The sequence below is a fragment of the Cladophialophora psammophila genome (genome assembly GCF_000585535.1).
Source record: "Cladophialophora psammophila CBS 110553 chromosome Unknown aczJe-supercont1.2, whole genome shotgun sequence".
NCBI lineage: Eukaryota > Fungi > Ascomycota > Eurotiomycetes > Chaetothyriales > Herpotrichiellaceae > Cladophialophora > Cladophialophora psammophila.
Window position 1 is genome coordinate 777,057 of NW_006912923.1, and position 16,893 is coordinate 793,949.

General features: G+C 50.9%; 8 protein-coding genes across 8 annotated transcripts; 4 read left to right on the forward strand and 4 right to left on the reverse strand.

The window, feature by feature from the left end:
* Window positions 1–1,080: 1,080 nt before the first annotated feature.
* A1O5_01607 (uncharacterized protein) lies at window positions 1,081–2,424 on the forward strand (the record flags this gene model as incomplete). Its single annotated transcript, XM_007742223.1, has 1 exon — window positions 1,081–2,424. One exon carries the CDS (start codon window positions 1,081–1,083, stop codon window positions 2,422–2,424), a length of 1,344 nt encoding a protein of 447 aa, XP_007740413.1.
* A 1,650-nt stretch (window positions 2,425–4,074) lies between these two features.
* Window positions 4,075–4,783, reverse strand: A1O5_01608 (uncharacterized protein; the record flags this gene model as incomplete). Its single annotated transcript, XM_007742224.1, has 3 exons — window positions 4,075–4,527; window positions 4,599–4,682; window positions 4,748–4,783. 3 exons carry the CDS (start codon window positions 4,781–4,783, stop codon window positions 4,075–4,077), a joined length of 573 nt encoding a protein of 190 aa, XP_007740414.1.
* A 977-nt stretch (window positions 4,784–5,760) lies between these two features.
* Window positions 5,761–6,641, forward strand: A1O5_01609 (carboxypeptidase D; the record flags this gene model as incomplete). The annotated part of the gene is made up of 5 exons (XM_007742225.1): window positions 5,761–6,085; window positions 6,138–6,155; window positions 6,207–6,317; window positions 6,372–6,490; window positions 6,537–6,641. The coding sequence occupies 5 exons, from the start codon at window positions 5,761–5,763 to the stop codon at window positions 6,639–6,641; spliced, it is 678 nt and encodes a 225-aa protein (XP_007740415.1).
* Window positions 6,642–7,257: 616 nt separating this feature from the next.
* On the reverse strand, window positions 7,258–9,093 carry A1O5_01610 (uncharacterized protein; the record flags this gene model as incomplete). The annotated part of the gene is made up of 1 exon (XM_007742226.1): window positions 7,258–9,093. The coding sequence occupies one exon, from the start codon at window positions 9,091–9,093 to the stop codon at window positions 7,258–7,260; it is 1,836 nt and encodes a 611-aa protein (XP_007740416.1).
* A 1,046-nt stretch (window positions 9,094–10,139) lies between these two features.
* A1O5_01611 (xanthine phosphoribosyltransferase 1) lies at window positions 10,140–10,904 on the forward strand (the record flags this gene model as incomplete). The annotated part of the gene is made up of 3 exons (XM_007742227.1): window positions 10,140–10,172; window positions 10,262–10,368; window positions 10,433–10,904. The coding sequence occupies 3 exons, from the start codon at window positions 10,140–10,142 to the stop codon at window positions 10,902–10,904; spliced, it is 612 nt and encodes a 203-aa protein (XP_007740417.1).
* A 101-nt stretch (window positions 10,905–11,005) lies between these two features.
* Window positions 11,006–11,361, reverse strand: A1O5_01612 (uncharacterized protein; the record flags this gene model as incomplete). Its single annotated transcript, XM_007742228.1, has 2 exons — window positions 11,006–11,260; window positions 11,314–11,361. The coding sequence occupies 2 exons, from the start codon at window positions 11,359–11,361 to the stop codon at window positions 11,006–11,008; spliced, it is 303 nt and encodes a 100-aa protein (XP_007740418.1).
* A 496-nt stretch (window positions 11,362–11,857) lies between these two features.
* On the forward strand, window positions 11,858–14,320 carry A1O5_01613 (uncharacterized protein; the record flags this gene model as incomplete). Its single annotated transcript, XM_007742229.1, has 1 exon — window positions 11,858–14,320. One exon carries the CDS (start codon window positions 11,858–11,860, stop codon window positions 14,318–14,320), a length of 2,463 nt encoding a protein of 820 aa, XP_007740419.1.
* Window positions 14,321–14,921: 601 nt separating this feature from the next.
* A1O5_01614 (uncharacterized protein) lies at window positions 14,922–16,247 on the reverse strand (the record flags this gene model as incomplete). The annotated part of the gene is made up of 4 exons (XM_007742230.1): window positions 14,922–15,258; window positions 15,423–15,487; window positions 15,568–15,983; window positions 16,088–16,247. 4 exons carry the CDS (start codon window positions 16,245–16,247, stop codon window positions 14,922–14,924), a joined length of 978 nt encoding a protein of 325 aa, XP_007740420.1.
* Between the last annotated feature and the right edge of the window lie 646 nt (window positions 16,248–16,893).

The following is a 16,893-nucleotide window of genomic DNA, read 5'->3' on the forward strand; positions in this document are numbered from 1 at the left end:
GTCGGTCTCAGTGTTCGTGGATGGGCTGTTGAAGGCATGAACAGCATTTGATCTCAGTCCAAAAAATCTGGGGAACATTGTCCCGGATTATTGTTCCACCGAGGTCCGAGTGGAATTATCCGAACAATCATGCGATGGGCGCAGGTGGCGCCGGCCTGCGCTGCTGGCTGGCTTCCCTCCAAGACGCAATCTGTCCTCATCTTTTCCATTTACTTTGCTGCCACAGTCACACCGCGCATCGACGGACCGCTCCAGCTGTTCTCTCATACAAGTACTCGTACATACTCCTACGACAAGCAGCCCGTATGAAGAGGTGGAAGGTCTGAGGCGGGGATCAACCGAGCCCGAACCTAACTGCGTTGGGCGTTACCGCCACAGCCAGAGCCCGGAATCCAGATCACAGTGGGGTTGAATTAGTTAATAGAAGATACCCAAGTGCGAGAATAACGACCAATCTGGATCTTGCGGTGAGAGGAATTGCTCAAAAGGAGGGCCGAGTTGTAGAAATAATTTCACCAGACTGCAGAGCCTTTTTGCCTTTTCAAGATACAACCAGCAAAATACCTGGTATCAAAGAGGCCTATTTCCAACCCCGGTGCCCGTCGTCGCTTGCCCTGGCACCTGACGTGGACTCGCTCAACTCTCTCTTCGCATCTTTCTTGGTTGCGCTGCGTTGCCTTGCGCTGCGCTTTGATTCCTTGGAAATCGAGCCCGCGTAGTGCACGCGACATCCTCTTTCCACCTCAACTCCTCTCCCTCATCTTCTCTTCTCTCCTCTTCACATCAAACCTCTCGAACCGCCACTGGTCCCTGGTCATCACCACAGCCAGAGCAAAATCTCCTCTCTATTGCTATCCGGAATGACATGTGAAAATCCAGACCTCGACACGACCACGGATCCCTCAAACCCCATCTAACGGAACGAGCAGCGCCGCAAGGCATCAAAGCAGACCGACCGATCAACAGTCCATAGACGCGGTCTACGCCAGTGGAAGTGACGGCGTCGTAACTGCGCTTCGACTCCTCCTTCTCATCGCCGAACCCCTCCTCCCACTGCTCTCCCCCCCCCAAGCCGACCAAATGTTCTTCCGCGCCCTTTCCGCCCTCCTCTTCCTCACGCTCATTATCGTATTAATTCCTCTCACGTTTGACGTCGGCGGACGCGATGCTGGCCTTGCCTTCTCCCTCTCCATCGCATCCTTCTACTTCTTCCTGTCGCTGCTACGAATCTCGACGCGGGATGAGCCAGGTTTTAGGAGGACCATAGTCGACATCCTGCGGGGACTCCAGTTGCTCGTCTTGCCGATCCTGTGCATCTGGGCTCTCGGAAGATTCTCAGTCGATGCAGACAATAGCTCGGGCTGGGTGGAAAGAACATTCCGCACAAGCAAGGATTTTCTCAAACCCAGCTCGTCGCTTTGGCTGTCCATTTTTGGAAGAGAAGGTCTGCTGGAGAATGTGACACTCGGTGGATGGGATGTCATGTTGCGATGGTCGTCGCCAATTTTTCAGCTTCTCGAGGGTTTCTGCAGTCTCCTAGTCATTCAAGCCATCGGGCAATTCTCTCGATGGTTGGTCAACAGGAGTGAATGGAGCGATGCCTGGCTTCTTGCCCTGCTTGCTGCTTCGGCCGGAGTCGTGTCAAGCTCGGTCTATTTCCTCTGGCGAGTCCTGCAGTTTCCAGACATCTCAAACCTCGACTCCACTCTCATTGGCATTGCCATTGCGTCGGCTATATTTCTCTGCGGCTATGGAGTGGTTTCTGGTCGTGGCACGGCAACTGAATCGTCTCTGCTCTTCGCCTACATCGTCCTGTGCATATATCAAATCTTCACAGACTACAAGCCCAACATTCCACACGCAGAAGCTGGCATGGCAAGCTCGGCCCCCGATTTTCCACCCTTCCCACCGATCATCATGTCTTCTTACACAGCTCTTATGGATGCACTGTCATCCCTTCCACGGGCCCTAGTTAACGCGCTTGACTTCATTGCAGCAGCTTTCAAAGCGGTCACACCATCGGTGCTCATCTCTCTGGGTTACCGACTGTTTGTCTTCTACTCTTCCACGCGCATCATTCCAGCGATCAACGAAAGTGGTGCCAGCGGGCTGAGTATCGAGCCGTCTCTGGAAGATTCCAATGCAGCGAACCAATTTTTGGCTTTTCTCTCGTGGTTCTCACCCAGTATTCTCATCGCCGTTTACACAAGCCTCCTCATGCAGCACTTCGCCACAACTATGGGTGGTTATGCCCCGGGTCTGACGGAAACCATTGGTGCTTGGTGGAGCGGCAACGGTCAACCAGTGATGAATGGCAATCTATGGAAATGGGTCAATTTGGTTGGGACCATGTCCCTCTATGCTATCGAGTTGTGGTTAGGCAAAGAAGACGATATGAATGGTGAACATTGGAAGGTTGATTGAATAAGGCAGGGTGGGAAAGAGTTCGATCGACTTTGCAAAATCGTCACGAGGAACAATATACGAAAATCATGCGAAGTGCCGAGCACGCTGTGACAGCCTGGGTTAAAGGCGAAAATGGGGCCCGGATAGATCGGCCAGATATTCAGGAGCCAATGCTCAATCCGTGACAATCGACTACCCAGCTCACTTCCAAAACCCAACTGGACAACTCTATGGATCGCCACAAATCGCTGACGCGTTGGCCACGGCATCGGGTACACTCTGAAAGAAGGACGAGATGTGGGAGGGTGAAAAGTCTGTCTGCAAAATGATGGGGAATAACACGGCCCCGGGGGAAAACCAACGCAGAGAGCATCCCACGAGGAGGAGCCCATGCAGTCGCTGATCAAATGATGGCCTTCTGAATTTTCACTCCGGGAGGATTTTGGCCGCCCGAGCAGTTCAAGATCCTCTCGAGGAAGGAGGGTACCCCGGGATGAAACAAGAGATGGAGAACGAACACGGCGCAACGGGAACTCGATCAAAGGAGATCCGACTTGAAGGAATAGGGAATATCTATCGTCCTTGGCTAAATGGAATGCTGTCCTTGATGTTGGATTGGCAGGCAGAAGCAGAACCCGGCAATTGGATGGGTTGTTGGACGATCGAGAATAGTAGCTAACAGCGATTCATACCTCTGCAAACATAATCTAGCAATACGAAACTATATCAATAAAGCCATGAGATCAACCTCACTCAATCGGCGGGCAAGCCCAGAGATGAGAGCAGTAATTTGCAGCCTACACAATGTACCTCTTCATGGTGATGGGGGCGATGGTGACTAAGAGCCATGACGTACTTCGATACTCGCATTTAGAGGTGGTCGGTTACCTAGTACCTATAATACCACAGTCCATCGAGGCACACAAGAACACAAGTACAGTTTATCCCGAGCGAGGAATAGTCGGAAGGGGAAAGAATGAATCGTAAATTTGATAGAAACAGAAAATGCTCTTGAGAAAAAGGAAGAGTACACAAGTCAAGTCATTGTGCCAGGGACTAGCATCCTCCCATCCTTACAGATAGTTACTCAGTTCTTATCCTTGCGTTGTCCTGTCTTATTTTGTTTTTGGCTTTTTGGCTTCTCTTTTTCCTTTTTTTTTTTTGGCAAAAATATTATTCCCCTGTGGCGCAATTTTCTTTCATCCATCCTCCCAGTTCCATGCCGATAACAAGGACGATGATCCCGTACATAGACTTGACCGTCGGGGCTTGTAATCGTAGGTAAAGCTAGCACGAACACAAAGTAGAAAAAGACCCGGGGTTCCGTAAGGACTGTTGGGGACTTATGTCGGCGTTGCGCTTCGCCTCCTTGGCTGCCATGTCAAATTGGGGGCAGTGTTCTCATACTCAGTGTGTCAAGGGATGATCGAAGCCGTACTCTGACCCTGGTCGATCCATCGATCGGCGGAGTGAGTGACGCCGATGTCTTCTGGTCCTTCTATGCAGCGCAGTGTCGTGGATGTCGTTATCGTCCCTCACTATCACAAATTTTTCTCGCCGTATCGCGCTCATCGTTCAACACCGAGTCTCCGCAGCGAGCTTTTTGTGCTCAACCACTTTCGCGACAAGATTTTGTTCCAAAACATGATGTGCATGCACACTAGCACATCATCTCCGAATCGGAATCCCTGCTTTCTGCACTGGCGGACTGATACTTCCCTCCATGATATTTCCCTTTCGTTGTTGCTGATTTCCGTCATTTTCATCCATACTCGCACTTCTCGCCAAAAAGCTGCTCTCCTTGACTGGGCTCCTGCTTGTCGCACCAGGCAAACCGCCGCCGGGGATCCCATTGATAAGGCCCCTATGGATACCGCCTGGCCCTCCGCCGCCAACCGGGGACAGTTGCGCAGCATGGCCCAAACCGTCCGGAGAAGTAGCAAGGCCGCCAGGTGTCCCTGAGGCAATAGAGTCAGAGCGTGAAAGGGTATGGGTGAGCGGAGACATGTGCGGGATCTCCTCGGCCTTGGGATGTTCGGTACCGATTGTGGTAACGCCCGTATCGGAGGCCTTGCCCGCTTTAGAGAGCGCGTAGTCACCAGAGTCGAAGTACTTGCGTTCCTACAGACAGGTTTCGATCAGAATGTTGTTCCTAATCGGGGGCAGGAAACCCCAGCCAGAGAACGGGTTACCTTCAACTTGTTCTGTAGGAGATCTTTCTTGTTGGGAAGTTTGCCATAGAGTCTGAACAGACGTTGCTCGTCTGCCGACAGTTTCTAATAGAAGCGTATTGTCAGTCTCATTGACCCCCACGATCTGGAACGAGTGTGGTGTGCCCTACGCTGATGTCAATCTTATTTTTCTGATGTGGATTCATGATGGGAGTCCCTTCGTGTATGTGTTGCTCCTCTAATTCTGGACTGCGGAGGATGTTGACAGTTGTTATGGGTATCTGGTGGGAAGGGAGCGACCCCTGCCAATCCAAGTGCCAGCAAGAGGGTGCGATCACTCAAACTCCTTCTTTGTTCTCGCCGAAAAAGGATTTGGGGAAGGTACAAGGTGGGAAGAGGTATTCGAGGAGAGGAGACAGGAGGTTGCAGAGACAGATATTGTCGGTGGTAGCAGTCAGAGGGATGATGCGGGAGGGGTCCTCCGTCTATCGACGGGGTCCGAGCGTCCTTGTCGTCGTTTCAGCGGAGAGGGATGGCAAGCAATGCGATGGACAGGGTGACGGCTTATGCTTCCGTAGCCTCGCACGAGCAAAAAAGTTGTTAGGGGAAGGCGTGTGGAAAGTGTCACAGGTTTGCCAATAGAGGAGGACTGCAGTTGGGTTTGGGTTGGTGAGCAGGAAAAGAAGTCGCTAGTAGTTTGTATGGGTGGGTGAAGGTGGGGTTCTGTGGACAAGTTGCCGTGGACTGAGTTTCCAGATAGAGAGGAGCGACTTGTCTGGGGAAATGCGGAAAGAGTGCACCGGCTCGGTCGACGAGTTGGAGTTCTGGAGCTGACACTTGGGATCGAGTTGCGCCAGGGTGCGCAGTGAGAGGGTGCGTGCTTGGTGTGTGTCAAGGGTGCGCACTACAACAGTCGAGACAAAGTGTAGCGGATGATGATGAAAGGCCGCTGCCAATCATGTCGCCTTGGCAGCTTCGGTTAGTCTTTGGCTGCAGCAGTGCCAAGACCGCGTAAACCTTCCCCGAGATAACCCCACCAGCCCCGAGCCCTGTCACGTGCCCCATGCCAGCACGAGGCCATCAATCATGTTTTTTTTTCTTTTTCTGTTGGTAGAGTCAATTTCCAAGTGGCTTCGACTTCGCCTATCGACGTCCTTGTCTTAGTAGGCGTGACACGGAAGTCATGTCCCACAACAACTACACCTTCGTCGTCGAGCATCTCGACCCTGAACTTGGCCCTTGGTCCGCCCTGGAGTATAAGACCATCGCACAAGAATCACGACAAGCTGGCTGCCACTTCATCCTATCTTCTCTTCCTCAATCCCTCCTCGACTCACGGGATCTGAGGGATCTAGTAACGCTGGGCGCAGAGGCTAGGTCTGAAAGCATTGAGACGTATTTCTCGAGTAAGAAGGACAAGATTTGTCTGCTCGATCCAGCCGCCAAGCAGGAAATGCATCCTGCCGATGCCGCGGAATTTGATGTCTTCGTATTTGGTGGCATTTTAGGTATGTAGCAATCACATCATGCATGGGCAATGTCCCTAACAATCGCTTATAGGAGATGACCCTCCCCGAGGTAGCTCGCCACTTGTTGTCGTTTCTGTTGAAGGTTATCTAATGGTCCTAGATCGCACCAGCGAGTTGCGAAAGAAGGGCTTTTCCGGCCGCCGCCTTGGTCCTGTACAGATGACTACAGACACAGCCGTCAGAGTTACGCGGATGGTTATCCTTGACCAAAGTAGGGAGGTTGACAAAATGCGCGCCAGATCTCTGTGTTGATACTCTATGACAGTTTCCCTCGATAAGATCCCTTATGTCGACTTTCCGGAGCTGAAGGTGGATGAGCATGAATTCACAGAGATGCCTTTCCGATATGTCAAAGATAATTATGGCAAGCCGGTCATGCCTGAGGTTTGCATTGACCGCATGTCATGAGATTTGTATCTAACTTGTGCAGGGGATGGTCGAACTCATCAAAGCAGACGCTGACAAAGCCTTCGATGATCTGGAGTTCGTGGACGAAGTCGACGGCATTGATCAGCTGGAAGTTGGCAAGCATTGAGATCGTGAGCTTGCACTGCACATCGATGTGCTTAAAAATACTTCGGCCCGGGCTCTTGATCGGAGATACCCGATGATCTTCGAGAGTGCTCCGTTCGATGAAGCGAGATTCGGCCCGACACAGGTTCAGACTTTAGTCATTTCAAGTTAAGTACCGTCTGGATGAGTGGCGTTGACAAAATACCCATGCCACGCGAACCTCAGACCAGCTAATATTCTGGCGACAATCCACAAATACCACAAAGCGCAATTCCAGCTGTTGCGCACCCTTCGACATTAACTTGTCGGCGCATAATCTTGCACCAAATAGTACTAGAAGAAAAGACGCTGAAATCGAGATGTTCTTCTTTTGAAGGGCAAAGGCCGGGCTAGATAGCACATCGGCCTGTCGCGAGATTTGACTTCATTCCGCAATTGGCCAGGGGCTTCATACCCAAACTCAGACGTCGGGCCATGGATCGACATCAGTGCGGATTTCTGATCGTTATTTTTTCAGTCAAGACACTGGGCGCCCAATGTCGTAAGTAAGGACTCTCACTTTGTTCTAAGCGGGCCGTGGTTGCCACGATCGAGTCGCGAGGCCGACTTCATGACTTTCATCGCCCTGAAAGATTTTCTCAACAGTCGAATTCGAATATCTTGCTCAGGGCTGGATCCTGCAGCGATGAGATGTGGACGTAGCGTTTTTCGAAGAGCAGAGCCACATCTTGATACTGTCTATAGCCAAAGCTCCGGGCCAGAATTCCGAATCGAACGGAAAACCATCGAACGTCTACTTGGTCAGCAGTATACAGCATCCAAAATGTAGGCTTGTTTCGAAGGACATGGGTCAGGGACACCTGCTCCACATAAGCTCCTATGCCGCAGACCCACAAGAGGTCCAATGCCCCCGGATGGGACTGATCAATCTTGTCAAGGTCAAATTCAAGCTTGCGCACGCATCTCAGTAGCATAACGTGCCACACTTGTATCGTGGAGAGCCAAGATTGCCGCAGGAGTGATGCTTCTAGACCGAAAGCAATGAATAGCTGCAGAGCCAGACAAAGACACATTTTGATCGAGGCATGGTGAACCGTCGTAGGAGTCGCACTGCCCGGGCAAGGTTCGACAGCTTTCGTGGGTTCTGTTAGATCACACCAATAGTTCAAGATTCGAGCTCTGACTGCTTGTCGCCGAAGCTGGGACCAGCGGAATAGCCTATTGATTTGTGCTAGGCGGTCGTCAGCCATCCGCTTCTTGAGATTCTCCACCTCCACCAGTTCACGTAAGGTCATGAAGATACAGGAGAAGTCGTCCGGTTTTGGCGATGAAAGACCAGGGGCCAAGTGGCTGGAGTCTTCTTGATTAGTCACTAGATCTCTCGGCTGGTCACAATGATCTCTATCCCACCACCACCCAGGATCCCAGCTTGAAGGGTCGAGAACGGTACGTGTACGTGTAGTCGCAGCCGCCCTGACAACAAGATAGATGATGATTTCTTTTCTTATCCAGTGAAGCCTGTCAACCCCTCCCATGGACTGGATGAGCTGCTTCAATCCGTGCAGGTGCAAAAAGAGTGCATCAAGGCGCGATCTGAACACGGATGCACAGCAAAATAATAGGACGACCCGCACAGCAACATCAAGCTCCTCACTTTTGTTGGATTCCGATACGACAAGTGGCTGCAATCCACGGATGCCCCGGACTTCATGGTCAAGTGCGTAGCGGTAATATAGGTCCTTCTTATGAGGATGCAGACGACCCATGACTGACCAGCAGTACGCAAAAAGAGCATGCATCACGGCTTCGTGGTTCAAGTACGTCTTGTAAACTCTCTTCTGTGCAGGTATTAAGACTCTGACCGCATTTGGTGTCCCAACTTCATCTGCCCAAATTGTCCTCAAAGATATTGGTTGGATTGTTGATATTACACTATACCTCAGTGCGGATAGAGGAATAGGTGTCGAAGAAAATGGGTCGCTGCTTCCTCCCTGGAGAAGCATTGACAGTGACCTGCCCTTGCCGACGGACAAAACCCCGATGGCTCTCGTCGAGCGTGCACGTTGTTGTGGCTGAAGGGGCCTCTTGATGGCTTTGCGATGGAAGAGTCTGCGCCTCTTTCCCTCAAGAACATGGTGCTTGTCTGTATCCTCTATCTGGCTGGTTTCTGACGGTACTTTTCCCTGTGATTCAAAAGGGTTCTGCATCGGCAATCTAAGTTTTGTGGACATGCAAGGCTGGATTGCACTTACCCGCCCATCAGAGGATCGTTCAGGCAGAAGCTGTGGACCATATTTTTGCAGCTCAAACAGTGACGAAGCTTGCTCCACCCGCTTTTTTGCTGAATAATGTTGAGCTCGGACAGCAATGATACTCTTCTGCTCGTAGTCGGAAGTCGATTTGAAGTTGCTGGGTGTTTTAGCATTGAGCCAAAGAACGTCCGGAACAATGACCGAGGGCTTGTTCGACTGCATCATCCGGTTTCTCGAGGAATTCCTCCCGCCTGAGTGGTTGAGCGCGGACACGGCTGAGACCCTTCAAGTGCGCATTGAAGACTCAACACCCGACGAAGAAGGTGTTCTTCATTCAATGCTGACAAGTCAGCCAGTCTCGATCAGCAATTTCAACCGTAAACTTAATCCCAGCGCAAACGAGAAGTGTTCACGAATTGAAAGTCATGTATAGGGGAGAGCATACACGCTAAAACCCCCAATTCAATATAAGCGAGTACTAGGGTAATCCATGGGTCTCCTTAGTGCTCCCATTCCTGCTTGTGCAATAGATACCGGTCAAGTATCCGAGCGGTGGCAATGCATACTGCGACCCCTAGGATGATCAAGGGTGCCGGTCAGCGTGCAGGCAGACTTCTCAACTTGGAATGAATTGTTAGATTTGTGAAATACGCCAAGACACTAGTAATTATGACTATAAAAGCAGCCTCCCCGACCAGATAGATTGAGAATAGTCCAAAACACTTTTACGCTTCATTTCACAGGTTTAAGAAATTAGCCAATTGAATCCAAGGTTTGAGCGAGACCCAGCAGACCGCTTGATAGTTTGATCACCACGAGACCTTATTAATACCTACCTATAGGTACTGTACATATACGGACGGAGTATTAACTACCTAATAGTTCGCTAGGTATGAATCGGGTACTTCGTAGTTGCTCGTAGAAAAAGAAGGGCTTGAGAAGGGCAAGGGTTACTATCAAATGCCTCTCCCTCCACCGTATAAGCCAAGCACCTTGGCATACGGTGAAGCACAAATAACCTCATCGCAATTGCGGGGACTTCCAGCGTCGCAGGCAACGCAAGAATTGGTGCAGCGAACTTTTTTTTTTGGCCGAGAGCCTCCCGCTCGCTGCCTTGTTCGGGCTGGATGGATTTTGAAAAGATGTGACTCCCACCTTGACCTGCAAAAGACTTCTCTCTTTTGCCCAATTTCGGCACGTCCTCTCATTCAACGCCCACGTCCTCTCATTCAACGCTCCATCAACTTGTCAGTTGTGCAACGGCCAAAATGGTGGAAAAGGTCTACGTGACGTACAATGAGGTTCGTTCCAATTCTCCCCAGCCCAAACGGCATGCGACCGACTTTCAAAGCCAACACTCTCCCGACTATGGACTCACGCCAGTGAACAGATCCACAAACTCTGCCAAACATCGGCCGAGAAGATCCTGAATGACTTCCAACCCAATCTCATGATTGCCATCGGCGGAGGCGGATACGTACCAGCGAGAATCCTGAGGTGGGCCACGGCTGGGGGATCGAGCGGAGGGAGGTGAGCACCAACTGACAGAATGAACCATTAGATCATTCCTCAAACGACCCGGTGCTCCTAATATTCCCATCCAAGCCATTGGCCTCTCGCTCTATGAACAACTCTCTGGTTCCGACCCTGTCGAAGCGCCTGGCACAAAAGTCACGCGGACACAATGGCTAGATCTATCCTCACTTGAGATGAAGAATCTCATCGGCAAGAACGTCTTGATCGTCGACGAAGTTGATGATACCCGCACTACGCTCGAGTATGCAGTAAAGGAGTTGGAAAAGGACGTGGAAATCGCCAGACAAGAACAAGGCAGATCCGAAAAGACAAAATTCTCAATCTTTGTACTGCACAACAAGGACAAGGAGAAGAAGGGGCAACTTCCAGAAGACATGCTCAATGAGAATCGGTATCTGGCGGCGGTCACCGTCCCTGATGTGTGGATCTGTTATCCCTGGGAGGCCACTGACATCGACGAGCACGACCAACTCGCCCAGGATTACGGCGTTAACTAGATCAAGCCACTGGCAGGATCATCGGTTTCTGGTATAGAGTAGAGGGTATGGTGATACCCGCAAGGTAGCCCTGTCGTGACCTCCGCGACAGAAATACATGCTCAATCCCAACGAATCTTCCTGGTGTCCAAACTTTTCCTTGCCTCATCCAGTTGTCCCATGAGTTCTGTGTAAGCTTCCTTTGTATCGTTGAATCGTAGAACACCCAGGCCGAGTCGTCCCAGCAGATATGCGCCCAGAGTAACGAGGGCCCAACAGGGGAGAACTGGTATGATTTCCACCTGAATTTTGGTCGGCAGGATGGAAGGCACCGGTGAATCCTCGGTCAAGAGCGGAAGGGCGAGTAGAAGGTACGCCTGTTACAAACATTAAGAAGTGCTCCCATGGGAAGCAGAGCAGAAACACCTACTGAGGAAATCAACAATGTAAAGGAAATGGTTTGCGCAGCGCGTCCCATGATTGGAATTCGTACAGGTTCGCACGCGTGGTTGGTCTAGGGCTTCCTTCAGAAGGGCTCGAGAGGTTTGACTTTGATGTCCACCGGTATACGGCTCCAACGATTCTAGGGTTGACGAGTTGTACTGTGTAAATCTCGATTGAAAAGGACAGTCAGGAGCGAAGTGCACTTTGTCGCGTCTTGCCGCAAGGCCTGCCGTAATATCTTGGCGCTCAGCCTTGTGCCCAAGCCAATTGCAACTTCCTGTCAACGACATCTCAGCCTTACCTTCTACGTATTTCATTTTGCGCCTAAGAGTCAGTGACAGAGCTTTAAAAGGTGCTAGCTGTTGGAACCTGCCGCTCTGTCCAACGCATTGATCCTGGTGCTTGCTAGAGGCTCTCTTATCAAAAGCAGGCAGAATAATTCTGGCTTCAACAAAGCCCAAACGCAAAGTGCTCACCCAACGATAGGAACAGACAACACCTCCGATCCCACGGGTACAATCGAATGCAGTATGGCAATCCTACCGCTTGGTGAGGCATGCTTCCGGCTCGCAGATATGCTAGAGCAACACTGGTCTAACGACCAGGGCTTGAATCGCAAGCATTCAGCCTTGATTTCAGCATTAAGATCCTCGTCAGATCTACAAGACGAAAAGTGTGGTGTCCTGACACTCATGCCTGCTCTTGTCAGCCATGTGGATGAGGTAATCCAGAAAGGACAGCCAGAAGAATTTAAGACTGCTGTCCTTTGCACTCTTGCAGATTCGACGCGAGAAGGACCGTCATGGCGGCTTCTATTTGGTCTTGAGGCTAAACCAAATAGCGCTGTTAACGACAACGAGATCAGAAGGGCATGCCCTCCCGACTGTATTCTCGAGATTGCAAGGCGCATTGTCTCTGGAAAGACACAGGCGTCAACAAGCGAACAAGTGAGGTCTGCCCTCAGAATTATCGCCAATTGTTGCGCAGACAACAATGTCAATCGGAACGTTATCATACAACGCGATGGCATTGAAGCAATGCTAGAAATGGCTAGACAGAGGCGAGAATGCGACCTTGTAATCCCAACTCTCTATAACGTCTGCGTTGACTACGATGAGCCCGCAAGGAATGCGGCAGGGGAGCCATGGGTCTCTCTCCAAGAGAAAACAGCAGAAGGTGCAAATGCAGACTCGGGGCCGGCCGCCAATGCCGCAGAACAAAGGCTGGGCACGTTTTGGTTCCCGGCCGAGAGATCGACATCGTTTGAGATTTTGCTCGAAACCAAGGATTACAGAGACTGCCCTGTAGCGACAGTGGCGGACCTGGTCGAAATGGCCAGCAGAGTTGCACTCTATGGGACCCAAAATTTCGTGCATAAGGTTGGTGGGCATAGGCTGGACGAGTCAGTCGAAATTAACACGACCGCCGACGTGGTTCATTCATTGCTGACGTACGGCATTGAGCTTGCGAAAGAGGATATTGACTGCCGTGTCTCAATTTGTCAAGCCATCCTCAACTTCCTCTCACAGCCAGACACTCACCACATTGTGGGAGGAGATTTACGCATGATTTGGAATCTGATTCACTTACCTTATACCATGAATGGGCTAGAATTCGAGATCGAGGCTGATGAAGATGAACACGCATTAGCCAGCTACCGAAAGGAAATCCTCAAGACGATCTACAGGGTATCGGCAACAGGAGCATATGAAAAAATTTCCGGATCTCAATCACCGCTCCTTCGCAATTGTTTTGATACCCTTGAAGTGGACAGGCCGCACGACTTCTTAGCCAGCATTTGTGTCCTCCTAGCTAACAGTGTCGTTTCCAAAGAACGCGCCCAGCAACTCATTCAGTCCTCACCTAGGAACGTCGCAAATTTCTTGTCCGACCTGATCACCAAGACCTCTGATTCAGGAGTTCTTCTTCCCGCTATCAGCTTGGCGACGCGGCTGTCACTTTGTCCTGAGGGCCAAGATGCATTGCACAAAACCAACATGATCTTGGCAATATCAGTACTGCTCACCTCACCTAGCAGCCATGTTGATACCTCCAAACTCGAAATGCAGTGGGACACGATCAGCCTTGTGAGGTTGATGATTAAGGGGCGCGTGGAATATATCCGTGATTTGGCATTCAACAGCGAAGCTTCGTCCCATTCCAATATCATGTCCGTGATGATTTCTATATTTGAAACGACAAGCCAAACAGAAATAAAAACCGAGATAGGAAGACTGTCAATTGAAATACTTCGCACGCTACTTTCGTCTACAAGGCAATCGACGCAGTCAGTTATTGCAGTTGAACAAGACGAAGCAGGTCGTATGGATCACAAAAAGGCCGAGTCAATCTTTCAATCCATCATCCCACCTCAGACAAGGCTCTCGCCGACAACCACGTCACCACCAAATCTAGTATCAAGAACCACAATTGCAGATACAATATCTTGCATACTAACACAGTCTATAAGTCAGTCCAGCAATCCACAGCAACGTTCTTCACACCAATCCCATCTTCTTCAAGCCGAAGCAGAAGCGTGGTTCGGTCTAGCCCTCCTCTCCACTTTTCCGTCGACACACAGCTCGATAAAAGCCGCGCTTGCGCGACACGACTTTCACCTGTTGAAACGGCTTCGTGAGATCGCCGCCACCAAGGACACCACCGCTTTGGATCCCGTTGGCCCTCACAACCCAGCGAACAGAAACGACGGGAATAATATCGAGGAGGAAGTAGCTGGGATCGAAAATGCGCCAGGAACAGCGAAGACGACGACGGAGAAGTTGGATCCGAGGTACGAGAATATCAAGGTCCTCGTTGCGAGGTTGGTCCGGCCGCAACAATCTCAACCCCAACTCCAGCTTCAATCATTGTGCCTCGACTCGGAGAGCCCCAGTCCAACTACAGCACAAGCGGGGATCGAAGCGGACAAACAGGTCCAAGCAGGCCTTGAGGCGGCAGCTGCGGAGATGGGTCTCGACTGGGTGTTGGTTTGACGGGTCTGTAGTTAGCAAGAAGGCGGGTAGCCATGAGAACTTTACAAACAGGCTTTCTCCTTCTCCTTCTCCTTCTTCGCTTCCTCAATTATACGAACGGCTAGAGATGAAGTCGTGCATAATCTCATTCATCTAGAATCTCGACTCTAGGCTCCTTGTCTACTCAATGCTCATATTGAAAAGAGCGACGCCGAAAAAAACAGAGATGGGCGAGAAAGAGGTCAAGAATGGACATAATAAGTATGTATGTAGTTAGTCGAAATAAAGCAGTAGAGATTCGACCGACATATGCGATTCGATTAATGGATTTCCACCCCCCCAGCTACCCGGTCACTCCTTTTTGCCTCTTCCATAGTGTGTGTGTGTATGTTGGTCCTTGGACTCGACTTCAGCCCTGTTCTGAGCCTCACTCACTGAACACTTGTTTCCATGAGCCCATCTTTGCTTGCGGCGGAAACATACTCTCGTCAAATCATGAACGTCGTCGATAAACGATAACAAGACAAAGAGAAATATGGAAATGCATTAAAAAAAAAATAGGAACAACATAATCGTCGTTATTGAAGTCGTCAAGAGATCTGGGAACTTGCGTCCCACGTCGTCAAAAGCCATACCCTGTGTGACCCCCGTCCCAGCTCCCAGGGACAAAGGGTTGTTGCCCAATTCGCACGGTGGCTTGTTGCAATACAGCTGCTGGCGTCGAGATCGGGACTTGCGTTGGGTGCTCCGGCATCGGGCCTTGAGTAGCGGTCTCGAATTGCTGGTGCATGACCAGATTCCGTGCTTGTGTTTGCATTTGCATAGACATGTGCAGTTGCGTCAGGTTCTGAGGGTGATAGTTCAGCGATGGCTCTGGTCGTCCAACCAGAGGTGACAGTGATAATGATTCCTCTGCTGCTCTTCGCTCCCGGGCTTTTTGGCAGTGCTTGCCTTGGTGCCTTGTAGCGAGTCAGCAACGGCCACTCCAGGACACGATCTTCATTCAGAGATCTGTGGTGGGGACAAAGGGGAGCTTCTCAACACGGGCAAGATGCAGGTGTGATTGGCAATTTCCAAATGCGAGAGATTCGATAAAGCATAAAGCGGGAGACAGCAGACTCACCGGTCTCTCAAATCCGCCCGATTGAACGGTTTGTCACAGTCGCCACACCTGTAGTCTTCGTAGTGCTACCAGAGCCCACAAATTAGCCTTGTAGCCCGATGTTTGCCGTGGCGCCATGTAAAGTCGTCGAACATAGTCAACTTACCGATTTGATGTGTCGGTTCAAGCAACCTGCAAACACGTATTCCTTGTCACATCCTTCTCTGGGACACTTGTTCTTCGGGCGGTTCTCGTCGTGACACTTGAGGTGCCTTCGGTAGTTTGCTGCCTTGGAAAACACTTTGGAACAGCTTTGGCATACGTATGGTCCTGCCTCGTGCATCTTCATGTGTATGGCGAGATTCCCTGCCTCAGGGAAGGTCTGGTAACACCTCGAGCATTTGACCTGATCGCCATGCTCACGCATGTGTTCGCGCAGAAGGGCTGGTTTGTCCAAGGTCTTGTCACATACAGGACAGTTGACAGGAGGACCCCTGACTCTTTTCTTCTTCAACCCCGGTTCTTCTGATGGCGAGGGTTCAGTCTCTCCGGTGGGCGAACAATTCGATTGTGCAAGAAGTCCTGGTCGATGCAGTGAGTTAAGATGATGTACATTGTAGAGCTAGACAATACCTAATGCAGCTGCGTTAATGCAACAGTCTGAATTTTCAAGTGACTCAACTTACCTGGCATCAGCGTGGAGTAGTGGCGTCCTCCTGTCTCGTCCCATACTGCTGAAGGGCTCGCCTCGGAAGAGTAACAGGTGGTAGAGGTACACATTGGAGACCAAGCATCAAAGGTCGAAGCGGTGTGAGTGATGTTTGGCTGAGTTACTGCGTTCTGCATGGTTGTAGCTGCCACTGCCTGATAGCACACCTGCCACGGCTGGGAAAAAGCGCTTCCATCGCGGCAGTTCAAGGCACAGAGGCCCTCAACCCCATTGCTGTCGATATCGAACGCGGCTGTTGCGCCCTGTTCCTGACCTGGAACGTACAGATCAGAATAGGCAGTCGATGGTCCTGAGCAGTCAAAGCGAGGGCAAGCGCAGGAGGGGTCGACGCATGATGGAATGAATGAAGGGGACATGTGATTGCCAAAAGATGGACCGAGCATATCCATGGTGAGCAAATACGTCCACAAGAAGCCTCTGGAGCGGGATCCTAGCTTTAGCACATCCGCGGGGATGGCAGCCGTTTAAGATTGTATTCGACTTAATAACCACCAAGTGACTGCCCAGCCCCATGGAGCTCATGGCGACCCCATGACAGCGCCTCGAGTCGAGTCTCTATCATCCTGTCCTGCATTCCAAAGAGCTGACTGTGTCGTTGTACCATTGGCATTACGCCACGAGCATATGCTGCGGCCCATGCAGCCGCCCAGGCATTCTCTGAGATTTCGGTCAGACTGCAACTCTCTATCTAGCGCAACGGCAAGACCGATACGATAGGGTGGCCGATGCAAGAAAGGATTTAGCCGCGGGGGGGGGACTCTG